The sequence below is a fragment of the Erpetoichthys calabaricus genome, chromosome 16 (genome assembly GCF_900747795.2).
Source record: "Erpetoichthys calabaricus chromosome 16, fErpCal1.3, whole genome shotgun sequence".
Classification (NCBI taxonomy): domain Eukaryota; kingdom Metazoa; phylum Chordata; class Cladistia; order Polypteriformes; family Polypteridae; genus Erpetoichthys; species Erpetoichthys calabaricus.
In genome coordinates, this window is record NC_041409.2 from 81904351 (window position 1) to 81926844 (window position 22494).

Genomic DNA, 22494 nt, shown 5'->3' on the forward strand with positions numbered 1-22494 from the left:
CTCATTCAGATAGAAGACCAATATTAAAAAGAAGAAGGTTGCGTCCAAAACTTCAGTTTCAAGCAAGAAGTGTTTAGGTTGATTTCCCATATGATAGGTTTACAGTCTACAAAAATAAATATCAGCTCCTGACCCCATGAGTCACAGTTTAAACTGTTCATTGAAAGAATGATGTCCTTCCTACCTTCTTTTGCTACTTTTTACAACACAGAAAAGAAGGGTAACTTAGATCTAAGTATAAGTGGGCCTCTGCTTGCATGAAGCTGAAAAATCCCATTGCACCACAGTAAGAGCAAATACAATTAATGACAGCCCAAGACTTGATGCAATGTGGGTAGGCAGGCTAGTGAGACGAATGACACATAAGATGAAGAAATGCACAGGGGACAGTATAAGAGCTGAAATTTGGAATGTTTGGAATGAAATGTTGGAAGTGCTGATCCAACCTGCCTCATTCAATTCCCCTTATTCAGAAAGACTAGCTAGGCATCTGGGATTCACTGGTTCAGTTCAGTGGTTGTGGGCTGTTTGATCATATTTTTTACATTTTTAATTTTTAAACAACATTATGTGATTGATAGATAGATAGATAGATAGATAGATAGATAGATAGATAGATAGATAGATAGATAGATAGATAGATAGATAGATAGATAGATAGATAGATAGATAGAAAATCCCACTCTATACAAATCTGAAATGCATGAGGTCACTTACATACTTTGTCTAAATCCCTGCATATTCATCTTCCATTTAACATCCATCCATCCATCCCTTCTCTTCCACTTATCCGAGGTCGGGTCGCGGGGGCAGCAGCTTGAGCAGAGATGCCCAGACTTCCCTCTCCCCGGCCACTTCTTCTAGCTCTTCCAGGGTAATCCCCAGCATGTCCTGGGTCTTCCCCTGGGCCTCCTCCTGGTTAGACATGCCCGGACCACCTCACCAGGAAGGCGTCCAGGAGGCATCCTGATCAGATGCCCGAGCCACCTCATCTGACTCCTCTCGATGCGGAGGAGCAGCGGCTCTACTCTGAGCCCCTCCCAGATGACTGAGCTTCTCACCCTATCTTTAAGGGAGAGTCCAGACGCCCTATGGAGGAAACTCATTTCAGCCGCTTGTATTTGCGATCTCGTTCTTTCGGTCACTACCCATAGCTCATGACCATAGGTGAGGGTAGGAACATAGATTGACTGGTAAATTAAGAGCTTCGCCTTGCGGCTCAGCTCCTTTTTTACCACGACAGACCGATGCAGAGCCTGCATTACTGCGGATGCCGCACCAAACCGCCTATCAATCTCACGCTCCATTCTTCCCTCACTCGTGAACAAGATCCCAAGATACTTGAACTCCTCCACTTGGGGCAGGATCTCGCCACCAACCCTGAGAGGGCACTCCACCTTTTTCCGACTGAGGACCATGGTCTCGGATTTGGAGGTGCTGATTCCCATCCCAGCCGCTTCACACTCAGCTGCGAACTGATCCAGAGAGAGCTGAAGATCACGGCCTGATGAAGCAAACAGGACAACATCATCTGCAAAAAGCAGTGACCCAATCCTTAGTCCACCAAACCGGACCCCCTCAACGCCCTGGCTGCGCCTAGAAATTCTGTCCATAAAAGTTATGAACAGAATTGGTGACAAAGGGCAGCCCTGGCAGAGTCCAACTCTCACTGGAAACGGGTTCGACTTACTGCCAGCAATGTAGACCAAGCTCTGGCACAGATCGTACAGGGACCAAACAGCCCTAATCAGGGGGTCCGGTACCCCATACTCTCAGAGTACCCCCCACAGGATTCCCCGAGGGACATGGTTGAATGCCTTTTCCAAGTCCACAAAACACATGTAGACTGGTTGGGCAAACTCCCATGCACCCTCCAGGACCCTGCTAAGGGTGTAGAGCTGGTCCACTGTTCCGCGACCAGGACGAAAACCACACTGTTCCTCCTGAATCCGAGGCTTGACTATCTGACAGACCCTCATCTCCAGAACCCCCGAACAGACTTTTCCAAAGAGGCTGAGAAATGTTATCCTTCTGTAGTTGGAACACACCCTCCGGTCCACCTTCTTAAAGAGGGGGACCACCACCCCAGTCTGCCAATCCAGAGGCACTGTCCCTGATGTCCATGCGATGTTGCAGAGATGTGTCAACCAAGACAGCCCTACAACATCCAGAGCCTTGAGGAACTCCGGGCGTATCTCATCCACCCCCGGGGCCCTGCCACCAAGGAGTTTTTTGACCACCTCGGTGACCTCAGTCCCAGAGATGGGGGAGCCCACCTCTGAGTCCCCAGGCTCTGCTTCCTCATTGGAAGGCATGTTAGTGGGATTGAGGAGGTCTTTGAAGTACTCCTCCCACCAACACACATTTAACATCAAATAGAAAACCAAATACATCTGCTACAAAGAAAATAGGGCAGCATGGTGGTAGAGTGATTAGACTTTCTACGTCACAGTTCTAAGTGGCTGGGTTTGAATTTCAGTGAAGTCATTGTCTGTGTGGATCTTGCAAGTTTTCTGCTCATCTGTGTAGGTTTTATTCCAGGTCCTACAATTGTTTCCCCACATTTCGAGGTGTATGGCTGTTTTAATTGGTGATGTTAAATTATGACTTGTAATGTACGATTGTGTGTGTTTGAGGTTGCCCATGTACTGGATTACTGTCCACACTGTGGCTGGCTCCTACAATGTGCCTAAGGGATTAAGCAGGTTTGAGTATGGATGGGTGGATAGATGAAAACTTCAATAGGTAGGACAAAACACATTCACTGGTCAGTATATTTGATCTATCACACTGGTCTTTAAGACCCTTGCTTAAAGACTTCTGATAAGTCAAATTAGCAAGCTAGTAAACAAAAGTATGGATTCTAACTTGTGCTAAACAACAAAAAGCAAAAAGAGAACAGCAATACTTTAATAATGTTTCTATCTGTCAATATTTTTTAGTAAAAAGTTACAGGAGAAATTAGCATCACTTAACTGCACAGATGTAAGGTGAAATATAAAAAGTTTAAAATCTCCCAATGTTTTGAAGGTCTTTGTAGGAAGAGTTCACCTTTCATATTTTATTTGTATTTAAACCGTGCAAAAAAGACAAAATAGACCTTGCAACTACTTTGATGATTGGCAAACAGTTGTTCGATTTGAACTCTATTGAAAACTGAGTCTGGCCATATCCAAGCCAAGAGAAAACAATAAGCAGACTCCGGATACCTTGAGACAACCTGGAATGTACTATTTAATATTTTCAGTATCTTTTGATGAAAAGGAAACCAAAAGAAAAAAAATCCAGAAAAAGATGCCTGCTGATTGTGGTCTACATCCAAGTAAACACATTCCTCCAGTGACAAACACTAGCAACTCTCTTAGTTGCTCACCCTGAACACATCTGTGCAGTTGATGGCACAAATCAATGACATTCTCTTCTTTCTCTGAGATTCACTTAGATCCATAATGACTGTGCTGTGAAGCTTTGTGCCTTATATATATAATAGCTGTCAACAAATTTGGCCTGGGATTTCTGCTGTGGCAGGATTTCCTTGCAATCTATCTGACACTAAACAGACACTGAGCCTTTGATGAAACCTCTTGCTTATTAATGTTAACTTATTCCTACATTTAAAAGCTCCTGTCAGGGTGGGATTTTCAATTTGTTCAAAAGTATATTTGGATTGCATTTGTTATCACAGGGATGCTCCGCATCATCCACATCACTAATCTGCTGTAAGACTAGTTACTTCTGATGAGTAGACATAGCTGTGAAAAATGGCTCTAAATCATTTTTTATATATTTTGCCCTAGCAACTGTACAGTAGTTGCTTTCTAGGATCAGTTTAGTAGAAGTGGTCTGACTGAAGCTGAAGATTGTAAAAACAGACCATTACTCTTACAAAGGCAAATTTTTCCCTGTGGTTTATTTGATTGAAAAGCAAAACCAAAAATAAAATCATAATTACCAATTCAATAATAATGCATGGGAGCTTTTTATGCTAGAGTAGTTTAAGCACTGCTGATGACAGCGGGTCACAGCTGAAAGCCTACAATGCTGCAGCCCTTTAGCACTATGTCCTTCTTTCCTTTCAGGTGATACTGTATATGATAGCAAGATTCATTTGATCTGATCATTCAGTGCTACACTTAATGTATTCTTTTACTTCCTACGTTTTTAACAATGACTGTATATTTTGATCATCACCAAAAGTTATCCATCAGGCATGTTTGTTTACTACATGAACAGCAGCAATTCCTTTTTTCAGACAATGCACAATATTGTTTCAGCAGGCGCTTATTTTTATAGTACTGTGTTGTTTTTAGTACACATTTAGTCATGATCACTTTAACCCACACTCCAGACAGAGGATATAAGTCAGCACATTACCTCAAGAAGATCAATCATCCTTGTCATCTGAGAGTAGATGAGAACTCTGTGTCCTTGCGACTTGAGTCGTGTCAACAGCAGGTCCAGAGTGTGAAGTTTCCCGCTGTCTGTTATCAAACTCTCCTTGTCTAAACATCAGGGAAACAAAAGAAAGAAACACCATGGTTATAAGTTATACATCATATGAAAAGAACAAAAAGTGTGTGTCAAAATCAGCTTAAACCTGAAAATGATTTGTACTGTTATGACTAAACCGTGAAAAACATGCAGAAATAATTTAAAAAAATTAAAAACAGAAAATGTTAGTAAAATTATATGTAATAACATTTTTGTGTGCCTTCAAACAAGATCTAGGGCTTTTAACAATTTGTCAACCCAAATTAAAAAATAAGTTAAATAAGTTTTAGTAATCGAATGGCATTAACATGTTAATATGATACTAAAAGACACACAATACACAAGAATTGAACAAAGTTCAAAATGGTTTCCTCCTGGCTCTCCTGTTTCCTTCCACATGTCAGAGATGTGCACTTTTGACTAACTAATGACTCTAAACTGCTCTTTAATAAGGAGTGTTCCCTGCGATGAGTTAGCGTCTCATCAGGCTTTGTTCCTGCTTTGTGCCTGTCACTGCTGGGAGAGACTGCAGCTCTGTTTCTCCCTGTAATGTTGTAAGTGAGCTCAGAAAATGAAAAACAAAACAATTATTAACAATCCAGTAAAGCAAAGGAGTTCTATATACTGTATGAAAGAAGTTTTATATTTTGCTCATTAGAAAGCCTATAAAGCTGCAGCCTTCCAGAACAAGCCTTTCCCTTCCAGGGGATAAATGATAGCAAGATTCATTTGTTCAGATCATTCAGTGTTAGTATAAATTAAACTAAACACATGAAAATTAAATACCTCCACTTTTACTTTTTGATTACATAATAAGAATTAAACCAGGTATCCTCCTCCAAAAAATTCCTAAAACTAGTTAAACTAAAATAAACATAAACATATGGTTGTTTAACTGAATGAAAGCAAATGTTAATTTGAGTTGAAACTTTTCAGATTAAGGAAACAAAGATTAAGAAGTGACATGACTGAAGTGCCTAAAAATGTGAAGGGAATTATTACAGTGGATCCTAGCTGTTACTTTAAAACAAATTCTTCAACAAGACGATGTGGTTGGAAACTTGTTAAGGGCAGATGTAGGACAAACGTTAGAAGGTTTTTCTCTACGCAAAGAACCATAAAAATAAGTAATAAGTTACCAGATAGTGTGGTGGGCAGTAGGACTTTAGGAACCTTGAAATGTTGACTTGATGTTGTTTTGGACAATCCAGATGAACACGTTGGAACAGATGTTTTGGCTTAATGGTCTGTTCTCATCAAAACTGTTCTAATGTTCTAATATTGATAATAATGCATTTCCCATATTTTGTGGTCATTATAACTCCCTCAATCATGTAATAAAGGGAAGAGCATGATAGAATAATTGTATTAATCAGTCACCCTGCAAATGTAAATTTGTCATTTCTATTAACTGCAATTATTTTTCTTCTGTCTTTCAAAGTAAGAATATCTAATTTTTAATCTCATTGCCTTCATATACTGTCATCACTCTCAACACCAGACATGATTTTCCCTTTGGAGCATTACATTACTTTTATCTTCTAGTTGTTATTTGCACTGATCCTATCAGGGAAACATTCACTTTGGTTCCTCCTTCCCAAATGCTTGCTATCCTGATATATTGGATATTTTGTCTGTCTGCAGCCTGCTACACCTTATCACATAAAAGGAAACTATTTTTGTGAGAAGCTGCAGTACAGATTTAAAAACGAAAATGCTTCTGGTGGTGTCAAGGAGCTTGACAAATAAATTTGTAACCTGAGATAATAGCAATTACTGTAACCACACCATACTGTATGTATGACAAGTCATGGAGTCATTCTCAACAGTGGCTTGAGATTTCACTTCTCTGAGGCAGCTAAAATTTCATTTTTTGACATAGAGAACAACTCCATAGTTCTACCTTTGCTCTTCATCTCCATGACATCATTAAAGTTAAGTGTGACTGCTTCATTTTTACTGCTAAAGGCCCATAAAACAGTTTCCAAGTGGTTCAGGCTGACAATTATCAATGACTAGAAGTTAAACTGTGTAATCTGTCGTTTTACTTGATTGCTGCTTCTAGCAATAGGGCGGCACAGTGGCGCAGTGGTAGCGCTGCTGCCTCGCAGTTAGGAGACCCGGGTTCGCTTCCCGGGTCCTCCCTGCGTGGAGTTTGCATGTTCTCCCCGTGTCTGCGTGGGTTTCCTCCGGGCGCTCCGGTTTCCTCCCACAGTCCAAAGACATGCAGGTTAGGTGGATTGGCGATTCTAAATTGGCCCTAGTATGTGCTTGGTGTGTGGGTGTGTTTGTGTGTGTCCTGCGGTGGGTTGGCACCCTGCCCGGGATTGGTTCCTGCCTTGTGCCCTGTGTTGGCTGGGATTGGCTCCAGCAGACCCCCGTGACCCTGTGTTCGGATTCAGCGGGTTGGAAAATGGATGGATGGATGCTTCTAGCAGTGAACAATAATAAGCACGGCTACAACTTTTTCTTCTTCTCTGGTGGCAAACATGAGAGTAAAAGCCTCATACATTTAGTTTGAATAAAGTCAGGAAGATGACAATTTTTTTAGCATAGCACACAGTTTTAAAGCTGCCTTAGATGTTAGTGAAAGGCTGTGTCAGCGTGCATTTGCAAAACGAAAATTGGGTAAAGATTATTCCCATGCTGAAAAAAAAAAATAGAAAAACATGTCATAGGAACAAGGTTTCTGCAGAAACGTCTTCAATATGTAGGATCTCTTTATATTCATTTTATGTTTTCCATGTGGGAATACTCTTTACCTTTTTTGCCTTCTTAGTCTGTTCACTTTTTAATGATTGTAGTGAGACATTCCTATTCTGTCAATTGTCAGAATCCTGATATGGCACTTAATGCCACTGTCATTCTAATCAATTTATACTCCATGACTTTGCAATAGGAGTATTGTTGCTTACAGTGCACCCAGTGTCAGGCCTTGTTTGAAATCCACCAGAATTGTCATGTTTTCGTAGAGTGCCTGAAGAGTGACAGGGATGCTGCCTGGCATTTATTTTTTGATATTTGAATTAGAAATCTCTCTTCACACAGATAAGTATATATAACATAACATTCTCAAATTTGGATGGGGTAAACTATCCTAGAGGCATAGGGGTACAAGACAGTAACCAGCCCTAGATGTGGCACTGTGCCACTGATGGGACCACTCATGCATATGTCCACACTCACACAGAATCACTTTAGGTATGAGAGGAGAATTGAAATACAGACTTGGGAAGAATGTGCAGACTTCACGAAGACAGCAGGTGGGTAGAGAATTAGAACCTAAGATGCTGCATCCCTAACCCAAAGCCTAACTCCAAAATAATTCCAAGTACTTACAGCATAGTATTTTATAGTCAGTGAGTTTTGTGTTGCATATAATATTGTGTTTTACTGATTTTTAACCATAAAAGTTTTGTAATATTCTATATGACAGCCGGGCCTATAAGTAGAGGTATGCTTTAACAGAAAAAATTAAATTAAAACAAAATACTGTATATTTGTTTCCTTGACAGGTTGCTTTTTGAGCTTTTATACCTGACACTTGTGTGAAAAAAGAAACTTCATGACAGAATTGTGGTTAAGCTGCTATATTTACTTTTCAATTTTTGATACAGTGCCTGTGTATCTCTTAATATGCATTTGAAATACTGTATATGGCTATTTCCTAGTACAAGGTCACTTCATGATATGCTCTATAAAAACAAATGAATCTTCACTTATGATGAAGAATGAAATTATGCCAATCATCCTCTAAAATGTAGCTACCACATGGAGTGTCAATGAAATACTGATAAATTCCTATTGTGGTTCTGTGGAAGCCCTGCGTAATGCTATGAATGTGTTTCCATGGACAAAGCTGACATAGCCTTGCTTGCAAAGTATATTTTGGTGTAAAGAGGCTTAAAATAAACTAGGTGACAACAATGAGAAGAATCTCTGTTCATTATAAAGTCTATACTTTTTAGTGACAGGGCCTGCACACTACATGGCAAAAAGACAGAACGTGAGTTCTAAATATGAAAACAACACAGATGGTGCACTGTTTAACTCCACACGCACCACAAGTAAATAACCTGGCAATAAAGACCAACCTCAGCGATGATGACCATCATTTGACCTAAAATTACCAAATTAGCTGGAGAACTTCTGTTTACTAATTGCTAAAGATGACAGATGTATAGCTGTAGCTTTATTGCACATAATTATGTTATTATAATCACATTTTCATTTTTTAAACGAAGACTGATTATGTATCTTTTATTTTTGGCATCTTAGTACCGAGATTTACAACACATTCATAGTTTGACAGATGCATAAAAAAGTCTGCAAAGGCTTACAACCTTCTGAACTTCTAACATAAAATGCACAATATCAACATGGGTGTTTGACAAAAAGTAACAGAGAAGGTCCTACCAATGGCCATAATAAATAAAAATCTGAAATGACAGAAAAAAAATCAGTGTGTAAAGGGTAAAGATTCAGGAAGTAAGTTCATCTATATATATAAAATTCTTTTCGCATTTGAAACGGAAATTACGTATGACCATGCGATATGGAAATTACGTATAAAACGGAAATTACGTATGAGCACAGAACATATTATAATACAGGAACTTATCACTTCATTTGTGGACGCCATTTTTATATTGTCTTTACGAATTGTTATTATTTGTGTGAGAGTTAATTTACTGATATTAAAAGAAGTAAACACAAACACGGCGAGAAGTTTTATTTATTTGTCCACGTGACTGCCGCGGAAACTGACACATTCTAACTTTTTTTAGTTGGCAGTACTTGATAGTAGAAGTGATGAGGAAAACAGCTTCGCGTCTTTCTACTTTTTAACTGCGCCGAGCTGTAAACAACGGGTCGAGCAGCGTCCTCTCTTCTCGCACTGTTTGTGACACTTCAAGTGCTCTGTTGGCTCCTGGGAGAGTGGAAATCTTAGCGAATGAGTATAATCTCCGCCATCGAAGCAGGACTCTGCTTGTCCCTTAAGGTGAGTTCGGGTCACTAAAACCCAGCAACATTCAAGGTTGCTGTTGTGATCAATTATTTTAAGAAGATGGAGAGTTTACATCTAATAAGATGTATAGACCTCTTCATGTAAAGTGTTGGATTGGGAATTGTTTGGACCTATCTGCCCGTTAAGCACGGAAGTGCAGCGTCCACATTTATCAGAATTATTTTTCTCTTAAATCACAGGCACATAGTGCAAGGTTGTCAGACAGAAATTTGGACGACCACATAGAAAATGTAATTTCTATACCAGAGTGGTCATGTACCACCTTTCAAAATAGATCTACTACCGACAGATGATCCAAATACATTTTAGCTGCTGTTAGTAATACTTACTTGTTGTGTTATACCGCCTTTAAAATGTAGTTTACCCGAAACCATTCCAGTAGTGCTCAATGTATCTTTACTTCTTAAAATGTAAATGTTTTATTGTTTAACAAGGGGGGCTCCGCCCCCTGCTCGCTTCGCTCGCCTACCCCCGGCGTTGGGTATCCTGAAATACATTAGTCGAGCTCGTTCGTCTTGGAGCCATGCCTGCTCTGCTTGCGACATTTCAGACGCGCGTTGTAGGCGCCCGCGTTCATTGATTTTATCCAGCCGGGCTCGTGTTTGTATCATGAGCTGTATTGTGTTTGAATTCGGTGTAAAGTGTTCAGCGGTTTGTACAATCCCAAGCAGCACATTACTCCTAACTTCACCCCGCAGTAGTGCCACTCACAATATGGCAGTGACGCCTGCGCCCTTCGTACTATCTTTGTGGACCTGTGGGGCCGCCGTAGCCTTTTCCGTTTGAATCCGGGCTGCAGCGCAGAATCCTCTTTTTGGCGTGACTGTGTCGGTAGTCGTTAGCTATGGGCACCTTGTTGCTTCATTTCTCATTCACGTCAGTTGAGCTGTTTCATTTTTGGGCCGTGAGTCCTTCGTTCGCGGTGGATACGACTTCGATTGCGGTTTATGTACGTGCCTGCGCAGTACGTCTCATGGTCCCATCGCCGTGTACCTGCGTCCATGCCATCCGGTTTACCATTCTCAGTTAGTAATATGGATAACTTATAGACTACATTTTATTTTTTTCCCTTGCACTCAGTGAGCAAAGCCACTGGGTAATCAACAAGTATGATATAAATATGAGAAAGTGTAAGATGGTATTTCATAACTAAGAAAGAATAACTGAGGTCCTGTAGGTCCTAGGATATAACAGGCTGCCTAAATATTATCTATAAGCCAGGTATCATAATCACAATGGCCAACTGAACTTTTTAGGATATGCAGATGACTCAGCAAGAGATTTCAAAGGCATCTCTGCCAAGCATGAAGTCATCTCTAACACTAGAAAGAAAAGCATGGCTGATTCAATAAGAAGAATTTTAAGTGTGTACTGGAATGAACCTCTGGGGAGAAAGACAAAACAGCCAACAGTAAGAATACCAACTCATATGCGTGAGATTCATGAACTTGACATCTTCTACAATTATTCAAGAAATATGTCTTAAGTGCATTTTTGGTAAATTGACTGCTTGGGGCTAAGTAATTATTATTAATTACAGATGCCCTAATCAAAGGCGACTTAGAAAGCAACTTATAATACATACAACAAAAAATTTGTAAGCATCAAAGCAACAGAGAACAAGATAAAAAAGTAAGCACAAGGGAGCAGAACTATCACATAATTTTATATCTACAACTAGACTAAGACACACATCAGTATCTTAAACTCTTTGTGAGTACAACAGCAGCTATCCTATAGGAGAGAAGCTAAGCATATCCTAAATATTTAATGAAAAAATGTGTTTTCAAAAGACATCTAAACACAAGTAAATTGGGTGCAGTATGAATATATAAAGGGAGATCATTCCACAGCTTTGGAGCAAGAACAGAGAAACACTGTCCAGTTTTGGAACTTCTAGCAAAACAAGGGACATTCAGTAGACAGGCAGAAGCAAAACAGTGACTTCTTGAAGAGACCATGGAAAGGCCAAGGATTGGAGATATTGAGGAGCAGACCAAAAATAGAGAACTGTAAGTCAAAACAAGAGTTTTGAGTTGAACAGGCAGCAGTAACAGGAAGCCAGAGGAGAGACTCATAGTGTTAACGGTAATAAACTAGACACCATTCACCAATATGGCCCTAAACATCAAAACACAAAAGAAGATCAAAGCAAGCTTAACCATCTCATCTGGAGAAGAACAACAAAACTGAAGTAGATGCGTGAAAAGAAATCTTAACTTCAAGAGTAAATAAACTGTTTAGCAAGGGCATAAAGGCTTAAAGCTTGAGCACGGCTTGAGGAGCGTGCTTTCTTTTTATTTCCCCACCCTTGTTACCATATTACTGCCACATGATAAATGCTACCAAGGTTAGGTTAGGCAGAAGTTAGGTGCAGGCAGTAGGATAAAAGATCAGACAAAGTGAAGCATAGAAAATATTTCTGACCCCTGGTCCTTCAAATGGTTTTCTTGATTGTGTAATCTCAATAACTCTAGATCACAGCCATGTGCTGCACATTTGACTGACAAGAAAGGAAATGTCTTATCAACACGTTTGTCTACATTGAGAAGGTGAACTGGCAGTGAGGCTTACTGGTAGAGAGGGCGTGTTGCCAGAACTGACAGATAAAGACAGCATTGATGAAAACGAAAGATTTATTTTTTCATACATTTTACAGCATAAGTGGGCCATTTATCTCAACTGACAGAAAAAAATAAACTTTGTTTGGTCAGACGTGGCTAGGAAGTTTGTTCTTTTCTGTTTGTGCTCTGTTATTCTCTTTGAGTTACCTTTCCTGTGTGCATATGTGTGTGCGTGCTGTAAGCCACATACTACTTTCAAGGGAAACCAAAGTAAAAACAAGTTTTTTTACCTGCCTGTCTGGACCAATTTTCTTTGGGGCCACCAATGAAAATAAACTACTAGCTGCCATATTACAAAATGATTATAGTATGTTATTACTATTAGGAAACTTAAAAAAATACTCACCAAAATAAATATTTACCAACAGATACACTGTATACATACAGGATATTTGTACAGTATGTACATCCTGCATGGTGTTTCATTTCAACTACATTCAGTTTGCACACGAGATCAGATCTGAATCCCTACCCAGTAATGCAGCGTTTGCATGTTGTCCACTACATTGGTGTGCATGTTGTTCGTCATTTCTTTTTCACTTTCTTCCGTATTCTTTCTGCATTCCTAAAGGCGTTTAAATTAGACTGATTCAAAGGCATAAATATGAGAGTATAACTGCATTCAGCGATTGACTGAACATCCAGGACTGCTATTTGTCTTGTGCTGTCCACGATACTCTGACATGAAATAAGGGGATCTGAAAAGTGATGCCTGGAGAGAAACTGTAAATATGTACACATTTTTTAGGTCGGCATTGTTAAGCGCACTATATAGAAAGTATGCTTGTATGAGTTACTTTAAAAGAGGACTATGCTTCAGTGAGACATAACTCTGAAGTAGTGTTCTATTCTTTACAATTAGAACCATATTACACAACCAATGAATTAATTTAAACACAAGCATAACATACTCTGAGCAGGCTGTTCAGTCACAGAGAGGATAAATCATGCATGGTTTAGAGACTATCCATCCATCCATCCATTATGCAACCCGCAGTATCCAAACTACACACGGCGCAAGGCAGGAAACAAACCCCGGGCAGGGCGTCAGCCCACTACAGGACACACACACACACACACACACACACACACACACACACCAAGCACACACTAGGGACAATTTAGGATTTCCAATACACCTAACTTGTATGTCTTTGGACTGTGGGAGGAAACCAGAGCACCCGGAGGAAACCCACGCAGACACGGGGAGACTATCATGTTTGGAAAAAATATCAATACTTTCAACTTTAGAAATTGTAATGTTCAGTTCACACACTAAGCACTGAAGATTAAATGCAAGACAGTGTTATTGCTACATATAAGAACTCCTTGTACTTTTTAACCACTTTTAAAAACAGCTTTGCCTTTTTTCTTCTTATATTTTTTGCATCTCTCCAGCCACTTTCTTTTTACTGTACAAACAAGGAGAATGAGAGCCAACACACATCCTGGCAATTCTGGGCACAGGGCAAGTCAGTTCTGGATGACATACCAGTTAATTTCAATGCTCACATATGCATTCAAACAGAATCACTCACATTGGATCAATTTAAAATGAATAATTTAATTGATCATGGGTATCTTTTGAAGCAGCTGGGGAAAACCTATGCAAATAAGGAGCAAACATGCAAATGCCATGCAGACAGTGACATGATCTGGAATCATATACAGACTCCCTGGTAGCAGGCAGTGTAGTGTAGTGGTTAAAGCTTTGGACTTCAAACCCTGAGGTTGTGGGTTCAAATCTCACTACTGACACTGCGACCCTGAGCAATTCACTTGACGTGCCTGTGCTCCAATTGGAAAACCAAAAGAAATGTAACCCATTCACCTTGTGTAAAGGCGAAATAAGTAAATGTAAATGGATCTAGAAGGCAGCAGGACTAACCCTGTAGTCCTCACAACATACAGCACATAGATAGATACAAAAAAAACCTTCTCCATCCCCTTACTCTCCTCACTGAATTTAATCCTATGGTCACCTGTAGCTTGAGCCTGTCAAAGTAGCATTGGCTGTATATTGGGGTCTAACCTTGGATGGAACACAAGTTTATAACAGGGCACACCTCACCTACTGTCACAACCCGTAACAGCAGGACATTATAAAGTTGCTGATTAACCTGCACCATTTTTGGGACGCAAGAAGACAAAGTACCTGAAAAGGAGAGCATACAAAAAGGATTTGATCCCTGCCCTCTAAATCTGTAAAAGCAGCCCTGTTAACCACTAATACATCCATTAAAATGCATCAGAAGCACATTTCATTCAAAACAAAAGATAAAATCTTTCCTGAAGTTTAAAACAATACATCTACTTCCCCACCCACTGTAATAATCTGATTCATGTACTAGATTAATAATTTAAATTCTGACAAGTTCCACTTTGCTTTCAACATTTGGATTCATTACACAAGACACTACCCAAAATGTAATAATTCAGAAAAAAAACTCATATGAACATGAGACCAACAAGATTAGACAGATGGAGACTGCGTTCACGTAGGAAAGTCTATCTGGTATTCATATCAACATAGCAGGTTTTGGGCAGGGCTCATTCACAGCTGCTGCTCTACAATTTACTCTCTAAAGTGTTTAAAGATACAGAACTTCCAGGCATTTCCTTTAGAGTCTTCCTTCTTTTGTTAATCTTTATCATGCCATTTTATTCCACTGGAAATTTTCCACATGGCGGTGGTTCTCATTGCTAGTTAATTTACAGTATGTTTGAAAGGCTCTTGCTGCTCATGTTTGTAAAAGCCAAGCAGATTTGATTTAACTAGGAATCTGGTTAGTTCACTAGATACCACATCTAATTTTATGATTGGCTTTCCCATTAATAATTTCACTTTTCATTTCTTTTTAAAAAAAAAAACAAATGGAAAAATCGTTCTAAAACACATTAAACAGAAATGTGTGCATTTAGTTTTTTGAAAATGAAAAAATCTGCAATAGACAGTTATAGTGTCACAACCAAAACAAAGAAAATGACTATATATAGGGGCTTTGCCATCAATTGTGATAGCTCAGATAGATCCTTTAAGATTGGAAGGAATGGCCCCCCCGATCTGAACCCGAGCGGTGTTATGTTATTGGACTTCTGTGCTCGTCACGGATTGTCCATAACGAACACCATGTTCAAGCATAGGGGTGTTCATATGTGCACTTGGCACCAGGACACCCTAGGCCTCAGTTCGATGATCGACTTTGTGGTCGTGTCGTCGGACTTGCGGCCACATGTCTTGGACACTCGGGTGAAGAGAGGGGCGGAGCTGTCAACTGATCACCACCTGGTGGTGAGTTGGCTTCGATGGTGGGGGAGGATGCCGGTCAGGCGTGGTAGGCCCAAACGTGTTGTGAGGGTCTGCTGGGAACGTCTGGCAGAGCCCCCTGTCAGAAGTAGCTTCAACTCCCACCTCCGGCAGAACTTCGACCACATCCTGAGGGAGGTGGGGGGACATTGAGTCCGAATGGGCCATGTTCCGTGCCTCTATTGTTGAGGCAGCTGACCGGAGCTGTGGCCGTAAGGTGGTCGGTGCCTGTCGTGGCGGCAATCCCCAAACCTGTTGGTGGACACCGGCGGTGAAGGATGCCGTCAAGCTGAAGCAGGAGTCCTACCGGTTCCTTTTGTCCTGTGGGACCCTGGAGGCAGCTGATAGGTACCGGCAGGCCAAGCGGAATGCGGCTTTGGTGGTTGCTGAGGCAAAAACTCGGGCGTGGGAGGAGATCGGGGAGGCCATGGAGAACGACTGTCGGACAGCTTCGAGGAGATTCTGGTCCACCATCCGGCGTCTCAGGAAGGGGAAGCAATGCAGTGTCAACACTGTATATGGTAGGGATGGTGCGCTGCTGACCTCGACTCGGGACGTTGTGGGTCGGTGGGGGGAGTACTTCGAAGACCTCCTCAATCCCATTAACATGCCTTCCAATGAGGAAGCAGAGCCTGGGGACTCAGAGGTGGGCTCCCCCATCTCTGGGACTGAGGTCACCGAGGTGGTCAAAAAACTCCTTGGTGGCAGGGCCCCGGGAGTGGATGAGATACGCCCGGAGTTCCTCAAGGTTCTGGATGTTGTAGGACTGTCTTGGTTGACACGCCTCTGCAACATCGCATGGACATCAGGGACAGTGCCTCTGGATTGGCAGACCGGGGTGGTGGTCCCCCTCTTTAAGAAGGGGGACCGGAGGGTGTGTTCCAACTACAGAGGGATAACACTCCTCAGCCTCCCTGGAAAAGTCTATTCAGGGGTCCTGGAGAGGAGGGTCCGTCGGATAGTTGAGCCTCGGATTCAGGAGGAACAGTGTGGTTTTCGTCCTGGTCGCGGAACAGTGGACCAGCTCTATACCCTTAGCAGGGTCCTGCAGGGTGCATGGGAGTTTGCCCAACCAGTCTACATGTGTTTTGTGGACTTGGAAAAGGCATTCGACCGTGTCCCTCGGGGAATCCTGTGGGGGGTACTCTGAGAGTATGGGGTACCGGCCCCCTTGATAAGGGCTGTTCGGTCCCTGTACGATCGTTGCCAGAGCTTGGTCCGCATTGCCGGCAGTAAGTCGAACCCGTTTCCAGTGAGAGTTGGACTCCGCCAGGGCTGCCCTTTGTCACCGATTCTGTTCATAACTTTTATGGACAGAATTTCTAGGCGCAGCCAGGGAGTTGAGGGGGTCCGGTTTGGTGGGCTCAGGATTGGGTCACTGCTTTTTGCAGATGATGTTGTCCTGTTTGCTTCATCAGGCCGTGATCTTCAGCTCTCTCTGGATCGGTTCACAGCCGAGTGTGAAGCGGCTGGGATGAGAATCAGCACCTCCAAATCCGAGACCATGGTCCTCAGCCGGAAAAGGGTGGAGTGCCCTCTCAGGGTTGGTAGCAAGATCCTGCCCCAAGTGGAGGAGTTCAAGTATTTCGGGGTCTTGTTCACGAGTGAGGGAAGAATGGAGCGTGAGATCGACAGGCGGATTGGTGCGGCATCCGCAGTGATGCGGGCGCTGCATCGGTCTGTCGTGGTGAAAAAGGAGCTGAGCCGCAAGGCGAAGCTCTCAATTTACCAGTCGATCTATGTTCCTACTCTCACCTATGGTCATGAGCTATGGGTAGTGACCGAAAGAACGAGATCGCGAATACAAGCGGCTGAAATGAGTTTCCTCCGCAGGGTGTCTGGGCTTTCCCTTAAAGATAGGGTAAGAAGCTCAGTCATCCGGGAGGGGCTCAGAGTAGAGCCGCTGCTCCTCCGCATCGAGAGGAGTCAGATGAGGTGGCTCGGGCATCTGATCAGGATGCCTCCTGGACGCCTCCCTGGTGAGGTGTTCCGGGCACGTCTAACCGGGAGGAGGCCCCGGGGAAGACCCAGGACACGTTGGAGGGACTATGTCTCTCGACTGGCCTGGGAACGCCTTGGGATTCTCCCGGAAGAGCTAGAAGAAGTGGCCGGGGAGAGGGAAGTCTGGGCATCTCTGCTCAAGCTGCTGCCCCCGCGACCCGACCTCGGATAAGCGGGAGACAATGGATGGATGGATGGATAAAACCTACAAAGTTTGAATTAACGGGATGATTACACTCATTGGACACTTACATCATGTACAAAAAATAGCTTGAGGTTCCATGCAGTAATAATATCATCACATATATGGAATACAGTGAAATTCTTATGAACATGTATGACCACTGCGGTGGGTTGGCACCCTGCCCGGGATTGGTTCCTGCCTTGTGCCCTGTGTTGGTTGGGATTGGCTCCAGCAGAGCCACGTGACCATGTGTTCGGATTCAGCGAGTTGGAAAATGGATGGATGGATGGATGGATGTATGACCAACATGCAGCACACAAGCAAACATAGTCAGGAGGTTTAGTTGCTGATTAACCACACATAAGAATGATCAAGTCATATGATAAATGTCTGTAGCTTGTATCCTTTATTTTCTTGGAACCCAGTTTCCCCTTTTTAAACTTCACTGGTCACCCACCTACGGCATTTGAAGACTGCCTGGTCCCCCTTTGTAATATAAACGCAATTTGAAGAGCCTTCCCCCCTTCCCTCCTCCCTTTGGTCTAATGGGCGGAGTGGTGGTTCTGAGGCTAGGGGACTGTGCCGGCAATTGGAAGGTTGCCAGTTCGAATCCCGTAAATGCCAGAAGTGACTTCACTCCATTGGGCCCCTGAGCAAGGCCCTTAACCTGCATTTGCTCTGTCCTGTATAATGCTAACTTGCAAGCAGGTCCTCCAATTTGAAAGGGAAAACTTGGGGGTTGGAGGCAGGATTGGCACTGCAGCCACTGTAGAAAAAACTCAGACTGTCCCATTCCATTTGAACTAGTGTGGTACACGGCTGCACACGGGTCCTAATCTGGGGTCCTGAGGTGGTTCATTGTGTGGTGGGTGCAGCAAAACTCTGCAACAGTGCATGCTCCCAACCTCTCTCCTCTCCTGGTCTAATCATCGTGGGTGGAAGTGAGGAAAAAAATTTGGGGGGTGGGGGATTGGTTTGTTAAACTGTGAGCAACACAGTAGCTGAAATGGTCACTCATGACCCAGTGACTGAGAAACACTGATCTAAGTGACTTTGATTGTGGTGTGATTGCTGTTGCCACTTCCACAATCTTTCAATCTGCTGCCCTCCTATGATTTTCAGGTGTATAGCATTTACACAGAATGGAGTAATAAAGAAAAAACATCCAGTGAACAGCAGTCCTGTAGGCAAAAACACCCAGCTAATGAGAGAGGTAAAAGGAAGACAGGCAGACTCATTGAACTTAAAAGAAAGGCCACAATACTCAAACAACAGTGCAAAAGACCATCTCTTAACACACAATGCATCTTGAAGTGGGTGGCTTACATAAGCAAAGCATCATGACCACTCTTGTCAGCTGTAACAGGTAAATGACGCTACAGTGGGTACATAATAACTAAAATTGAATAATCAAAGAGTGGAAAATGTTATCTACTGTGATGAATCTTAGCTCCCACTCAGGGCCGGATTTATATGAAAAGAGGCCCTAGGCTATTCCACTTATGAGGCCCTTTCACCTTCCATTTTTAAGTTTGTAAATTACATGAGAGATAATAAAATTTTGCTAACAATTTGAATGTAGGCCCCTCTTGATCTTGAGGCCCTAGGCTGAAGCCTAGTTAGCCTATAGGAAAATCCGGCCCTGCTCCCACTTCAACTTACAGATGGTAGGGTGAAAATTTGGCATACAAATTCTAAATCCATTAATCTATCCTACTTTATGTCAGCGGTCTATGATGGCAGTGGTAGTGTAATTTGGCGCACATTAGCCGTTTAATATCAACTGAACATCATTTGAACGCCACAGTGTACCTGCGCATTGCTGCTGACCATGTGTATTCCTTGAGGGCCATAGTGCGCACTTTTTTAAATGGACACTTCCAGCATAATAATGCTCCATGTTACATACAAAACTATTTTAACAAGCTGGTTCAGTGGACATGACAGTGACTTCATTTCACTCCAATGTTATGCACAGTCTCTAGATCTCAATCCAACAGAGCAATACTGGGATAAAGTAGAATATGAGGTTTACAGCTTGGAAATCCTCTGGAAATTTAAGATGCTATCAGGTCAGGATGGATCTAAATTCTTAAATTATTATTCCAACATTTTGTTCAATTCATGCCTCAAAGAATTCAGGGTGCTCTGGAATCAAAAGTGTCTCCTATCTAGTACTAGAGAAGTGGACCCAATGAAGTAGCCAGTGAATGGATATGGAGTCAAGACAAACCTTTTCTTGTAAGCCATTAGCAGAGCATCTGGAGGTCAATGAAGCATTTGCTAAAACTTATGTATACCATGAAGAGATAATCATTTAAAGAGGAGATGTGCTTACTTTGACTAACGCTAGGTATTTTGCTAGGACAGATAGTATTGGGACACCTGTGATATCAGAGACAAGTTAACAGATGTGGAAGGGTGCATTGAACTGTGGCAGAAACAAGTTGTGCAACTTCTGGAAAAGACACATTGACATTTGTGGCTCTTACATTTTTTTTCTAGATCTGTTGATGAGAATCTCTCTGTCTGTCCAAATCTAAGGTGAGGCCATTGCTTTTTTATGGATTATATTAAATTTCATTTAAAATTCTCAACTGTTTTTTGCAAGCATCACTGTGATAACACATACTCTGTTTACTATGCTAACCTGACATGTTGGTGCTAAAAGATTTACCATACACTTTCTGATTTCTGCTATGATGTACCTTTGCCCACATTTCTGTTGAGATGTACTTTTCTTTATGGTTTTCCATTGCTTGATATATAAAACACATTATTTGGTACTGATTATTAAAATAACTCCTCTTGGCACAGAACTTTTAGTGCTGCATTTTTCTCTTTAGTTGTATTTACCATATTACTTTTTATCTGACTAACTGGCAGTACATTTAATATTGTATCATAATCTTGTCTGCTCTTTAAAGCTCCTTATTACTATTACTGGCTGACACCCTTTATTCAAGATGAAAGATCTGGACACAATACAGTTGTTTACATAAATGTCACCCAACTTGAGTGTAGACAAGTTAAGTAATTTCCTCAAATTCACAGAAGGAGTAGATGGCAGCACTGAATTTAATCAATAGCCTTGTAGATTAAAGTCCAAACTCTAGCACACTAGCTGACTTGGGACAGCCTATATAGTTAGTCTGAAACAAGGGCTTGAATGAATGGAGAACATTTCTGGACTACAGCCACAAAAACGTTAGTAAGCCATGACAAATAAAAGGCTCAAAATATAAAGCCATATTTACATCATCCACTTATGTAACACCACTGGGTTTTTTTTAATGTTTTGGCATCCTAGATCTCTGATTAAAAAGAAAGCTTTTATTGTTACATATTAACCTGAATATCAAAGATGTCTTATTTATATTTTCTATGGCATGTACTTTTATACTCCAATTAAAAAAAAGTACCTTTATCCTCCCAGATCTCCAAAACATATGTGATTGGTTAATTGGTATATCTTAAACTTTCTCTGAGTTACAGTGTGAATGAGTAAGCTCTACAACATACACAAACCCAAAATGTCAATCTATAGGTTGGTCCCTGCTATGTCCCCAGTGCTGCATGTATAGGCTATGGCTTCTCGTGACACTATAGCTAGATTAAGTGAGTTCAAATGGATAGATGTTACGTAATTTTTTATTATTTGAGAATTGTAAAAAGTATCCCATTAGTTTATGTAAAACTACTATGTACGTTTAAATGTCTACACGTTTGTAAATCTTCCAACAACGTGAATCTTAAAACTTTTAAAAACAGTTGAGTAATCCATTTACCCCAAATAACTACTCACATGGACATACATTGCTGAAACAACAGGCCAACAGGTTAAATTATGTCAGGCAACAGTGAGATAAGGACGACAAGGATTTCTGCAGAAGATGGACCAACATAATTTCACTGTAAATAATCAGGCAGCTAAGATGTTTTGCTGATATCAAATGATTCTGAATGTTTCCTGCTATTTTACTGGAGCACATTTTTCTTTCAAAGAACAGGAAGGGAACCACAACTTTCCCACAGGCTTGAAGAGACTGGTTACAAATACATTTTCAGACAGTTTCTTTGACTTTGGAACCTGGACTTGAAGTCGATAATAACTGAACATGCAAGTCCATTGTGTGCAAGCCCTAATTACTGTTGGGAATACAAAGGTCTTTTGGAAAAAAGATTTTTCTTCCTTAAAATAAAGTGTATATTCTAACTGGAGACAGACTCAAGTACAGATTTAGAGAGGAACACAAATCCTTGTAACCCTTCTAGGACATTGGTGTATGCTAAAAGGTCAAATCGGGGGCTTTTTTTTTTTTTTTTTTTTTTGTTTTTTCTTTTTAAACAACAAGTGCACAAAATTAAGAAAAAATGATTTGGTAATTTATGTTGTGCTACATTATATCCTATAAAGAATACAAAATCTTATACAGAAACAGTGGTTCTTCACCTGTGCTCAGTGAGAAGCGCTATACAAAAGTAAGTTGTATTCTATATCTTATTTTACAAACATCTAAAAATGCACAAATTTATTGCAGCAATGCCATAAAGTGATGCAAGTCCCCTCCTATTAATCTTCTTAACACCAATATGATAAATCATTAAATCTAGTATAGCACATACAATAAAAAGTTTCACTGTGCTGTGTAAACCTGAAAATTACACATTTATAAACCTATAAAGAAAACCCCAAAGCTCTAGAGTCCCAGATTTAAATCCCCATCTAGTCACTGTCTACGGAGTTTCCTCACCCCAGAGATGAGTAGATTAGAATGACTGGTCACACTAAACTGGCCTAGTGCAGGTGCCCTGTGATGCCTTTGTGTCTGGTGAGATCAGGGTGGGTTTTGTCCCT

The 22494-nt window shown here is 41.3% G+C and overlaps 1 protein-coding gene across 2 annotated transcripts in view; it reads right to left on the reverse strand.

Moving 5' to 3' along the window:
• The window catches only part of ino80 (INO80 complex ATPase subunit), a 191659-nt gene that overhangs the window by 46128 nt on the left and 123037 nt on the right, over nt 1–22494 (reverse strand). For both annotated transcript variants that reach the window (XM_051919982.1, XM_028821952.2), the window contains exon 27: nt 4375–4502. In XM_051919982.1, coding sequence (XP_051775942.1) covers nt 4375–4502 — 128 coding nt within the window. The remainder of the gene's footprint in view (nt 1–4374; nt 4503–22494) is intronic.